This window comes from Dunckerocampus dactyliophorus, chromosome 4 (assembly GCF_027744805.1).
Source record: "Dunckerocampus dactyliophorus isolate RoL2022-P2 chromosome 4, RoL_Ddac_1.1, whole genome shotgun sequence".
NCBI classification, from domain to species: domain Eukaryota; kingdom Metazoa; phylum Chordata; class Actinopteri; order Syngnathiformes; family Syngnathidae; genus Dunckerocampus; species Dunckerocampus dactyliophorus.
Window position 1 is genome coordinate 19,246,611 of NC_072822.1, and position 13,084 is coordinate 19,259,694.

The 13,084-nt window shown below is 39.8% G+C and overlaps 1 protein-coding gene across 5 annotated transcripts in view; it reads left to right on the forward strand.

The window, feature by feature from the left end:
* The window catches only part of grk5l (G protein-coupled receptor kinase 5 like), a 52,833-nt gene that overhangs the window by 37,777 nt on the left and 1,972 nt on the right, over positions 1–13,084 (forward strand). For 3 of the 5 annotated variants that reach the window (XM_054772342.1, XM_054772339.1, XM_054772341.1), the window contains exons 5-15: positions 463–560; positions 682–774; positions 4,406–4,469; positions 4,926–5,066; positions 7,802–7,992; positions 8,068–8,105; positions 9,724–9,813; positions 9,890–10,098; positions 10,174–10,311; positions 12,590–12,727; positions 12,949–13,080. In XM_054772342.1, coding sequence (XP_054628317.1) covers positions 463–560; positions 682–774; positions 4,406–4,469; positions 4,926–5,066; positions 7,802–7,992; positions 8,068–8,105; positions 9,724–9,813; positions 9,890–10,098; positions 10,174–10,311; positions 12,590–12,727; positions 12,949–13,080 — 1,332 coding nt within the window. Of the gene's footprint in view, positions 1–462; positions 561–681; positions 775–4,405; positions 4,470–4,925; positions 5,067–7,801; positions 7,993–8,067; positions 8,106–9,723; positions 9,814–9,889; positions 10,099–10,173; positions 10,312–12,589; positions 12,728–12,948; positions 13,081–13,084 lie in introns of those variants that run through there. The other 2 variants (XM_054772340.1, XM_054772343.1) reach the window with 2 other exon arrangements.

A 13,084-nucleotide genomic window follows, 5' to 3' on the forward strand; every position in this document is an offset into this window, starting at 1 on the left:
CTAATATGAACCTAATTTTTAATCACATTTTTGGTGGGAGTGGTCAAATGTGTTACACATGAAATTTTTCCTGTAGGGATGTTTTTATTTACAACAAACAGGTATTATGTTGGCTTATCGTCACAGCTCACTTCTAGTCACATGACGGCGTCTGATATTCATTAGTTAATTTTCAGTGACACTTTGGTCAGGTTCAAGTTATTTCAGTGACCATTGTCTGTTTGTCTTTTCTTTAACGCAAGGCACATGAAATTTTTCCTGTAGGGATGTTTTTATTTACAACAAACATTGTTACACATGTAGGCTCCAGAATACCCACAACCCTAGTGAGGAAAAGTGGTACAGAAAATGGATGGATGGATGGATTGCTACAAATGATGGTGTAGATGAATAATGTCCTGTTGAGTGTGTGCGTTGATAAAGACTGATGTATATGCATTTATGTTGTCCTGTGTCCTGTAGTCACTTCAACGAGTCGACATAGTGGAGGTCTTTGCAGATCAGTGCAGAGAGAACCTGGAGCTCAGTCCATGTAAGGAGATCTTCAGCAACTGCCGCAAGTGAGTGACCTGTCCGTCTTTACTTCCTTTCACCTGGTTTTTCCTCACCCTCTCACATCATGCCTGCGTGTAGTGTAATTGTTATTTGCTGACTTGTTACTGTATTGTATTTTGGGACCAGGGCCGTCCACGATTACCTGAGCGGCGCTCCATTCGCAGACTTTGAGAATAGCATGTACTTTGACCGTTTCCTGCAATGGAAGATGCTGGAGAGGTCAGTCGCATATACTCGCAAAAGTCACAGCATTTGAGTGGGCAAAATCTCAATCGGAGGGTAAACTTCTTAGGTTTAACATTTTTTCCACATAAAACCAAAATGTAGCAACATTATTCTTATGTAATGCTTCATAATCTCTCAGGTGTAATTTTTTTACAAACTGAATTAAAAGAATATATAATTTAAAATAGTTATGGTGCTGTGTTTTTTTTTCCATTGGCTATTCTAACCAGAAATTGAAGTCAACTCCACTTAGCCTTTAGCAGTTGTATTCTATTCAGCATCAAACTTGCAGAGTAGGCATTAAGAGTGCTGACATTGCATATAGAACTCAATAGATCACCATTCAGCAGTGTAACCATTATAGAGTACAGTTTGGTTCAGTGCAATACACAATCTTTTGTTTTCCGTTGTCAGTTTCATTACCTGTTGTAGTTGAATGGCACTAGCACCTGTCTCATCATAAATAGCCACTGTTATCTTATGTATGTGGTGTCACATTCCTCTTCTTTGTTCAATTAATTAAAAAATAATAATATTTAACCTTCAACAATATCAACATGTAATTTAAAAATCAAATAATACAGTACTGTGCAAAAGTTTTAAGGTCACCACTCGCATTTAGCAGGATCACACCAAATGTAAAATACAGATTTACGCTCAACTCTACTTTTTTAGTGAGGGCTATAATAGATAAAGATGTGCATACAGGAACTTATTTTACTGTTGGAATCACTATGCCATCAATGGAACTGTCCACCCCAACTAACGTTAACAGTAAACGTGCACCGATTGGCCAGCCAATCGATCGGCACAGCTTTCCCTAATTTTGGGGGATCAGCCGATGCTTTCGTATGAAACCGATCTTATCCACCAATCTTATCTTATCTACCTCCGTAAAAGGAAGTAAAATTATGGAGTTCATGGCATTGAGCACCAGGCGTTTTCGGTCGCTATGCACTTTATTTTTGATAAGAGGCTCAAATGAGGTCTGCAGTGTAAGCTGTTGTGCAAGTTTTGTTTGTATTTAAAATGTGAAAAATAAAAGACCAAAGGAACTGATATAACTTAGTAGTTTGGACAGCAATTTTCAGCAATTTGAGAGAACTACCTCATGTGCAGTTAAAACAAGTTTGTATTGTTTTACAGGTATTGTTCAATGTTTTTCAACAAAATTGAAACGGTGAAGGTGTATGCTGTCAGTTCTAATAATAAAAACATTGGTATTGGCCAAAATCAGAAACGGAAGGTCAGGCTTTTCAAAGATTGGTGATTGGCCAGAAAATTGTAATCGATGCACCTGTAGTTAACAGCATTCTACTGGATGAAATTTTAGGAATACAGCAGATCCCTGCTTTTTGTGGGGGTTATAATCCCAGACCACCAGATAATGGCGAAAAAATTGTTGGAATTGATGCATCCATAAAAAAAATTTTGACAACCAGACGTGTGTATTTTTCTTCAAAAAAAAGCCTATTTTTCAGTGAAAAAAATTATATAATATAATATGAAATTCATCCATCCATAAATTTTCTGGGCCAATTATCCTCATTAGTCTCGCGGGGGTGTTCTGGAGCCTAATAATATTAAATTTTTAATTTAATAAAAATAATAATTGTTTGTCAAAATATCTGCATATTTGCAGGAATATGAATGCGGGATCACAAATGTGCAGGGATCCATTGTATACAGCCGTCATAACATTGCAAAAAACACATGTAATGGTGCCTAATAAATAGGGGTGTCACAACATCTCATGTCACAAGATTTTGCAATATTAAAACGTGACAAGATTTCTGGTTCAGACAAAAAAAAGTCTCGTGGGCACTCGGCCTGGGATGATGTAAATAAATTAATCACATAATAAATTAAAATTAACTTGATAATTTTGCCGGCCTCGATATACTATCATGTGCATGCATGTCTGTTTTCCTTGTCTCTTGCCTCCAAACAGGCAGGAGGAGAGTTCACTCTGTGCATTGGTTTCAGCACCTTGACGTGTATGTTCCATAGAACAGCGGCATGAAGAGCAGCATCTCTTTGTCTTGGCCAAAGGGGCCAATGATGTATTGATGCAGTACATCATTGGCCCTTTTGTCCAGTAATTGAGAAATTGGTGTAGGTTGGCTAACTTTTGTAATGGGATGTCAGCCTCAGAGTTAATTGGCGACTCTAAATTGTCCATAGGTATGAATGTGAGTGTGAATGGCTGGCAATCGGTCCAGGGTGTACCCCGCCTCTCACCCAAAGTCTGCTGGGATAGGCTCCAGCATACCCCACAACGCAAATGAGGATAGCAGCATAGAAATTGGATGGATGGATGGATGGATGGATGGATGTCAGCCTCAGCATATATTGCTACAAAGTCTTCAACAAACTTTAATGGCCATGTTTGTGATTAAGGAAGATGTAGTAACAGATGTAATTCCAATCACGTTAGTAATGTAAGATATTTTTATGACACCCTTATTTTGTTTACACAATTAGACAAATGTGACAAAGAGCACTCTTATTTTCAAGGCTAGAAGTGTATTGTGTGTGTTGAGAATGGCAATTGACGGTTGATAACAGCTGGGTGCAAGAATAAACGTGCCTTTTGTCTTTTTTCACTCAGAACCTGCACGTCGTCAGTGGACATTGTAAAATGGTCCTTATATTATAAAATAGTCCTTACATTAAAGCGGTGAAACACAACACGGTGAAAATGTACTCATTCAGCCTGAGTCGTGCACACACACACACACAGCTGCACTAGCACGCTGTGCTAACCCTGCTAACTTCCATTCACGCTCCATAACAGAGGAGTTTCCAAGATTTTTCGCCGCCATTTCGACATGTTTAGTAGTGTTTGTGATGAGATTTTGCAATGATTGAGTGACCCGGCGGGGAAATACTTCCCCACATGAACTTTCCTAACTCTTCTCACGATGACATCATTTCATTCACATGTCACTTTCCGCACAATTCCACATTTAACAGTAGAATCCGTTTTTATTGGACAATTACGTGATTCCGTCAACGTCAAATCATAGGGCCTTAGTGGTGGTGGTGTGGTCGGTAGCATACACACAATGCAGAAGCGTGTAACATAGTAGAAATTAAATTCGTAGATTACAATATATTGTCATATATTTCATTGTACTTTTCTTAAAAGTAATGTTAAAATCTCGCCTTGTCTCGTTCTCGTAGACCCAATCTCCTGTATCATGTCGTCTCGTGACACCCCTACTGATTAGGCTTTTGCACAGTACTTGAAATAATGAGGTGGTTAGCATTATACACAGTTATATTCTTTTATTGGTAAAGTATAACATACAACAAGCAGTTTTAGAAGGCAAGAGCTAATAATTGGAAAACAGGACTTGTGGGGGCTTCTCAAAGGAGCTGATCACTCTTGGCACGAACATCTCTGATAATCAGATGTAGCTAGAAGTAAACGGCAGGCTCTCAGAGCATCCTTGATAATATCCGTCTCTGGAAAGTAAAATTGCACGCAAGAGGCCCCACCCTGTGCACAGGAAACAGACTCAGGATGGTATTGAGTTTAGCAGATAATATCTCTGGCCTAATCAATAATACTGCATATGAGCATGTATTAATGGCCTTTCCTGTGTCTGTGTTTTGTCAGGCAACCAATCACTAAAGACACTTTCAGACAGTACAGAGTGCTCGGGAAGGGAGGATTTGGAGAGGTGAGAGATACTACTTTGTGATACGCTATGTGGGCAAGACATGAAAATGGACAAAATAATAGCTTTGAATTTTCTGGAGAGAATGTCTGAAGATTTTGGAGTGTATCTGTATGTTTTATTTTCGACTCATCCAGAAGAACATTTGTGAGGTCAGAGGTAACTGATGTTGGGCCTGAGTGAGAAGGTCTGGTTCACAATATACAATCTAATTTGATCTAGTTTGTCCAGTGGGGCTTTCCCTAAACTGTTCCCACAATTGTCAAAAATGTCTTTGTAACATGAATAATTAAAATTCTGTGGGAACTTAGAGCTCTAGTGCAAGTCCTGATTAATGAAAAAGCTGATGAATGGGTGTCTCAATACATTTGTCCATGTAGTGTACTGATGATATATTCACTATCAATTTATTGTGAGTTTTATTGTAAATAATGTGTGATGCCGCTTTGTTCATCTCAGGTGTGCGCCTGCCAAGTTCGAGCAACAGGAAAGATGTATGCCTGCAAAAAGCTGGAGAAAAAGAGGATCAAGAAGAGGAAAGGAGAGTCAATGGCACTCAATGAAAAGCAGATCCTAGAGAAAGTTAACAGTAGATTTGTTGTGAGTAAACACTTAAAATCATCAGTGCATCATTTTGTAATGTCTGTGTAGATTCTACGTAGGGATGTCCGATATTGGCTTTTTTGCCTATAACCGATATGCCAAAATTGTCCAACTCTATTTTCCGACTCCGATATCAATACCGATACCGATATGTCTATCTGTTTGTTTTTCAAGCACATTTTTACGTGTCATGAGAGCATCATCTCGCATCGGTATGATTCCCTGTCTACCCATTGATATCGAGGCAGCAGAGCCGGGGATAACATGAAAGTCAAGCGGCTAGCAATGACATGGAGATTCAAGCCTTTAGTACCTTCTATTATCATGGGAAAAGTGACTTCACTACCGGGCAATATCAATGAGCTGGCAAGAACGTCAAGACCTTCAGGGAGTGCAGCTTATTTGTGCTTCACTGAACACCTAGATATCCCAGATATCCCAGATGCTAACATGAAGCTAGCCGACTTCAGAGCAGTCAAAACGGACAGGAACACAAGAGAGTGGAAAGCGCAAAGGAGGTGGGCTTGCACTGTACGTGAACAAACTGTGGTGTCATCCTGGCCTTGTGAACATTAAAATGTCCATCTCTACAACATTTTTTAAAAATAGGTTTTCATTATCAGGATAAAAACTATATATACCAGTATCACATTTCTATGCCAATATCGGGCCGATAATATCGGTGGCCCGATATTATCGGACATCCATAATTCTAAATCATCCAGGTAATGGTAATCCACACAGGTTGAATCGAGGCAACTGGATGCTTCTTGTTTGTTGAAGATGTTTTGTCCAAAAGGCTTCTTCAGTTCTAAAAGGTGTGAAGTTTCTCTATTTATGTTCCCAGTGGGTGTGTCCCCTCGAGTGGTCACAGTAGGGTTTTTGTTATTGTGGCTCGGCGTGGCTGGCGAACGGCCGTACTATATAACAATAGGTTGTTCATCTGGCTGGTGGCAAAACAACGTGGGATGAGACAAATTTGGAGTAAAGATGTTGGGATGTTGTTGAATTTGGACATCGTTGTCCTCAAAGGAATGTTCCTTCTTTTTGAGATGCAAATGAACTGCTGACTCTGGGCTCGAAGAAACTGCTCTCCTATGTACATTTGTATAAGGGGTGCTTGCTCTCTCCAATGTAGACAGAATGCTCAGGAATGCTCTTTGTAACTGTGGGTATCCTAATTGGGTCTTTTTCAAATCCCCTGGGAGAAGGAGAGAAGGCCACTACACCCGAGCCTTAGGATAGAAACAGAAGACGAAATGTGGTGTTCCCCTACGTGGATGATTTATCAGCGAAACAAAATCCAGAGACGCAAACTCTGCATGTTATTTATGCAGTGTAGTGAAGAGTGCAATAACCCCTACATTGGAGAGACCAAGCAACCCTTGTACAAACACTTGGCACAACATAGGAGAGCAGTTTCTTCATATTCAGAGCAGAAGTTCATTTAAATCTCAAAAACAAAAGACTTTCCTTTGAGGACAACAATGTCAGTAAATAAAATAGAAAGTAAAAATATTCAAAACAAGAAAAAGCAAAGTGGTCTGGGTTTTACAAAAAGTCAGTGCAGGGTTAGGGTTTTCTTAACAAGTGTCCACATCCAGTGTCCAACATAGTCAGAAAGACGTCCTCTCAGTGAACAATGATTTCATGAGTGTCAGATGAGTCCTTATGGTCCATTTCATCTGTGAATATTTAATATGGTTTACCTTCATTACATTTCGCCACAGATCTTCAAGCAACGAGCTCACTGAGTACATTGTTGCAGCAGTTGTTCCAGTAATACAGTGGTTGGACATACTGCGACTGTTCTTCATCTTCTTACAATCTTGCTTTAGTTTCTTCAGCTTTTCACCACTTTGTGTGGGCATTTATCCTACATTTAGACCTACCAGCTTGTCGCCTATTCTTCCACAGACTTGATTGTTTTGAGTTGCTGTCTGAAAATTACGCAGGATATATTCCTCTGTAAATACGTTCAAAAGAGTCCATCCACTTCTCATAGCTTCGCGTATCAACACAAAGCTTGTAAAAATGAATATTAACAAGTTTGCAATCGCATACTCATTTAAACATGGCGGCTGAGTAGAGACACTATATGTGTGTTCAGCCGATCAGCATTTGTCAGTGGCTACGACCAGTCCAGGGTGTACCCTGCCTCTCGCTCAACATCATCTGGGATAGGATCCAGCATATCTCCGCAATCCTAGTGAGGACAAACGACATAGAAAATGGATGGAGCATGGATGGACCTAGTGGCTCAGACGAACTTTTTCCCCCACTAGAGGAAATTTTTTACCTGGGTAGATTTTGGTGGAAACATGGGAGTATTTCCAACTAGCAGGATAAATAGGAAAGTTCCTCATAAAGTTCCTCAAAATAAAAAGACCCCGTCTAAACAGGAGGAGGTTTGTGTCATTGTCTGCTTCCAATAATGTTCCAACATCTCTCCCCAAAATTGTCTCATCCCACGAGAAGAGTGACCACTAACGAGTTGTTTTGCCACCAGTCAGGCAAACGAGCTATTTGTTATCAGAGCGGTCGTGCAACAAACAAACACCACAGCAACCCTATCATGACCAACCCTAGGGGACACACCATACCTACAATTTTAGAACCGAAGAAGCCTTTGGATGAATGGTGAAACGTCTCCAACAAACAAGAAGATTCAACCTTTGCGGATCATTTTTGCTACAGTTTTTCTCACTGTTTAACATTCTCCTGGTTATTAGGTGAGCTTAGCGTATGCATACGAGACCAAAGACGCTCTGTGTCTAGTGCTGACTATCATGAATGGAGGAGACCTGAAGTTCCACATTTACAATATGGGCACACCGGGTTTTGAGAAAGACAGGGTCCAGTTTTATGCTGCTCAGATCTGCTGTGGTCTCAGGCATCTCCACAGGGAATCTATTGTCTACAGGTATCAAGCTAAACAATTTAACTCATTTAAATCAAGCAAACTGATTAATGTGGAGTTTCAATTATTTTTTTGCAGAGATTTGAAGCCAGAGAACATTCTGCTAGACGACAATGGTGAGTTTTGAAGCAGATTTTTGGTTTTGCTGTAGAATAGGTACAATTTAATGCCAGCCCGAGTCATTTAGGCTTTAATGAAAGCTTTCACAGCAGTTTGACAGTTAACAAAATAATAAATATCTGGCAAGTTACAGGCAATAAAATTGAAAGTGAGTGGACTTTTGCCTTTAATTTAAATGGTAATAGTTTGTATTTGGTTTGTATGGGTTGTCTTTTTTTTTAAACCTTTATTTAACTAGTTGAAGCTTATTGAGATATAGAATCTCTTTTTCAAAAGCGACCTGGCCAAGAGGCTGCAAAATTTCAAGTAGAAGCACTAATACAAATAAATAACAATAGTTACATATTTTTAAAAAAAAAGTAAAATTATCAGGGATCAGTTAAAAGAAGTGCAGCATCTGATTTAAAAACAGTGACAGTGTCCAATGCCTTTGAGTTCCTTAGTTTAAAGAATTTTAAGTTATCAAGGGGGATCAGGTCCAACAATTTTAATTCATCTTGCAGAGAGTTCCATGCAAAGGAAGGGGCGAAACCAAATGCCTTTTTCCCCAGTTCTGTGAAAACACGAGGAACAGTCTGAGTAAAAAAGCCAGTGTATCGTAACCAGTAATGTCCATGGTTCCTAGCAAGGATGGGACCGTCTCAAGTAGAGCTTTGTAAATAAAACTCAGCAAATGAGTGGATCTCCTTTCAGACAGGGATGACCATTCAGCTTTTTTATACAAAGTGCTATACTGGGTCAAATTTTTGCATCCAGTGACAACCATCAAAACACAATGATGCACAACGTCCACAGAATGTGGATATGTGACTGGAGCATGCATATACAGTATATCACCATAGTCAAGTGGAAGAAAAGATGCTGCGGCGTTTCCTGGCTCCAAAAGAGAAGCAAGGTCCATTCCAAAAGTCAAGACCAATTTGATCTTAAGTTTAGAAACTAGGCTTGAAATATGGTACTTAAAAGTTAGACATGGAAACATGTGATATGGAAACCCAGGTACTTGTAGGACGAGACCAGCTCAATGGCTGTACCTTGAGAGGTTAAGACAGGGAGCGTTTTGGACTGCATAGTAGCCCTCTTCTTGGTGTTCAACCTTTGCAGATGGGCCTGAACAACATCAAAGGCCGACTGTAAGATAGTGACAGCTTGTACAACAGGCTATGCAAAGCAATACATTTTTGTGTCGCCTGCATAAAAATGATAAAGAGCATCTGACAAATTATTGCAAAGATCATTTACATAGATTAAAAACAAAATGGGGCATGGCACTGACACTTGTGGTACCTCCTTTGAAATCCTCAAAAATGTTGATGAGGATTCTGCCATCTGGACCCACTGTGATCTACCCGATCATTTCTGAACCAAGAAACTGCATGCTCAGATAAGCCCACTTTGTGCAATGTATCAGTTAGGATATTGTGATTGACGGTGTCAAATGCCTTTGATAAGTCAAGCAATAATGCTACACACACTTTCTTTAAATCTAGTGCTTCAATGATGTCGTTTAAAACCTTCAGGGCTGTAGATACAGTGCGATGTTTTTTCCTAAATGTTGTTTATCGTGATAAAGTGCTAGTTTCCTCAAGGTCCATTATTGTTATTGTACCGTAGGACACATCCGTATTTCTGACCTGGGCCTTGCCATTAAAGTGCCTGAAGGGGAGCTAATCAGAGGAAGGGTGGGGACAGTAGGCTACATGGGTAAGTCTTAATATCATCTACATCTCCATTCTCTCATGCAAGGTCTTCAGTGGACATTTGGTTTCTTTCTGTCTAGCTCCAGAGGTGATCAACAATGAAAAGTACGGGATGAGTCCTGATTGGTGGGGGCTGGGCTGCCTCATATATGAGATGACGGCTGGGCGATCGCCCTTCCGTGCCCGCAAAGAGCGTGTGAAGCGGGAGGAGGTGGAGAGGAGAGTGCAGGAGGAAGAGGAGGAGTACAATGACAAGTTTACAGAGGACACCAAGGACATCTGTAGAAGGGTGAGGAGTTGATGGTAAGCGGTTTACCATAATAATAATAATGTAGAGATTAATCGCTGCTTCTAACTGAACTAGCTGCTCACCAAAGACCCAAAGCAGAGGCTGTGCTGCCAGGGCGACAGAGCACCAGGCGTCAAGGCCCACTCCTTCTTCAAAAATATCAACTTCAAAAGGCTAGAGGCTGGAATAGTGGAGCCTCCGTTTGTGCCTGATGTGAGTACTTTGATATATTGATATACTGCATCTAAATGTCTTGTTGAATGCCAGTACAAGTGATTGTAAAAGATAAGACTAGTTACTTGACATCCACTGTCGTAGTACGCCCTGCGCACGTTTGCCCGCCATGATGCGAAGCAGAAATTTAGAAACATTGCATTGTGAACATGTACTCCCCACACTGTTCAGCCATTACCTGCGCTAACGGTCGGTCCAAAAGACCAGATTTGGCATGTTTCAGGTTTCCCAAAGACAGGTATGTATGATAAAAACTTTGCAGATTTCTAACACTGGTAGTTGTAATTAAACAGGACAGTGGCCAAGACTCAAAGTGTAGACCCACACAATGTAGCTTAAAGTTAAGCGTTAGGTGAGCAAAGTCGAAATTGATGATGACCTTGTGCATTAAAAGTGTTTAATCTTGATGATTTTTCTAAATCATTGATATTGTGTGCTAAATGAGAGCTGGTCTTACGTGTCGCTGTGACTAATGAGTGCGTTTGCTGTTTGCTGTTAGCTGTATGAGCCTGCCATTTGTTTGTTGACTGGATGCACTGACTATTTTGCATGCATAAGTAAATTTATGCTTTCACAAATAATGTGTCTTCTTCGGGCGTTGCATCCACTTTGTTCTGGGGTCCTTGAACACACCGTGTGTGACACAGATTGAGACTTAGGTGTAGGACAACGCTACACACAGACAGACGTGTACGTATTTTCTATTCTTCTTTTCACCTCGTCCTTGTTCACAGATGTTAATGCTGTGCATAAATGCACAGAGGTGAGGTTATAATGTTAGCTCTGTGCTGCTGTGCATTTTCGCTTGGTGCATAATCTCATACTGTATCTGCTCATATGTCCATTTGGCTCAGTAATAAGCCTCGTATTGAATTAAATTCCTAATTGATTTCTGTAGTTATGTACCTTTGTTTTCATAATTATTTATAATTACTACCTTCACGTGTAACATTAGTTGCATTGTACTGATTATTTCCATGTTGTTGCAGACAAAGCACAGCAAAAGAACAGAAAGATCACAGTTCACCACATCTTACCACAGCTTGTCACCACTTAAATACTCAATACACATACAAATGCAAATAAATTCACCAAACAGAAGACAAAACTGCCAGGAAATATCGTACCCCTCTAAAATCCTCTCCGTTTGAAATGAGTAGCCTATGTGTGCAGTTGAAACACATAGGCTATGATTTTTGTAATATAATGTCGTAATATATATTTAATAATATATAATTACATTTCATTGTGTGGTTTATGTTTTTTAAGTGTGCAGGAGTAGGGGGTACATGACTTCCAGTCAGATGTCTGAAGGGGTACACTATTGTGAAAAGTTTTGGAACCACTGGTTTAGGCTATAGTCTTATCATGTATGAAATAAATTTTGCTTTGTGTAAATACTTCAAGTTATTTATCCACATAATGTAAGTACTTTGGTCATGAAAAAAATACCAGATTTTTTTAATCAACTTACTGGAATAGTTATTAATGGTTTATTGGAATGGTAATTAATGATGCCATGTGTTGTCCTACCGACGCTTTCGGGTCAATAGAGTAAATCTATGGTGATTGTTTCCCTGACAATTTCATCTGTGTATGGTCTATTGTCTGTGTATAAAATGTTGTGTCCAAAATTATAGTGCATTTTCAATAGCGGTTTGGGGTAAAACATTTTCTAAAAAAATAAAAAGCTAAATACATTGATTTTTTTTTACCTAAAATGTGATAAAATGTTATTTTGTATGTTAATTGTAAGTGTTGGTTGCACTGTAAGGAAGGAAAAAGGTAAAACAAAGATAGAAAAAGTGTCTTTCACCTGCTGCTCAGGTTTTGTATCGACATCTACATGTAGGCCATAACTTTATTTTACACTCAGCTCAGAGCTAGTGAATACATTGCACACTGTTGTGCGCCTAGCTTCACCCAGCACACTTGCTTCCCATCATGGTGGACTTTCTGCGTCATGGCATACGACACTCTGTTACGTGCATTCGCGGCTGAGTGGACAGTTGTATTTAATGTTTATGTGTATTTACTGTTCTGTAGTTTAACTGACCCTAACAGTGCAGTATACTTATTCAGTATGATTGTCTTTGTAGCAAGATGCCTTGATACCGATGTTGAAGGTGTACCTAATGTTTTGGCCAGTGAGATTAAGGGCTTTTAAAACAACATTCAAAAGCAATTTTTCCCTGAGCTGAAGTAAAACCTGTGTTTGCTTGGTCGCATGCGTTTCATGACCATCGGCCTCTTGCAGCCTCGGGCAGTGTACTGTAAGGACGTGCTGGACATTGAGCAGTTCTCCACAGTCAAGGGAGTGAATTTGGACCAAACTGACAATGACTTCTACTCCAAATTTGCTACAGGCAGTGTTTCCATCCCATGGCAGAATGAGGTAAGCGTCTCTGCCTTAACAGACAATTTTTTAATAAAAATACTTTGTGCAGTACGTGTCATTTTCAGGAACAGCTCTCTTGCTAAAGTTTTATTTTTTTAATTTTCTCTTTTAAAACATCTGTTGTTTCTTCATTTGTGATGTCAAAGCATAGGATATTATCCTGTATGTCATCAACAATGGAAGCAATGTTTGCGTAAGGTCAAAGATCTCTTTTCCAGATGATAGAAACGGAGTGTTTCAGAGATTTGAATGTGTTCGGCCCTCAAGGGGCAAGACCTCCAGACCTTGACTGGAGTCAACCTCCAGAGCCACCAAGACGCAGCTTGCTCGACAGGATCTTCAGGAGGCACGTGA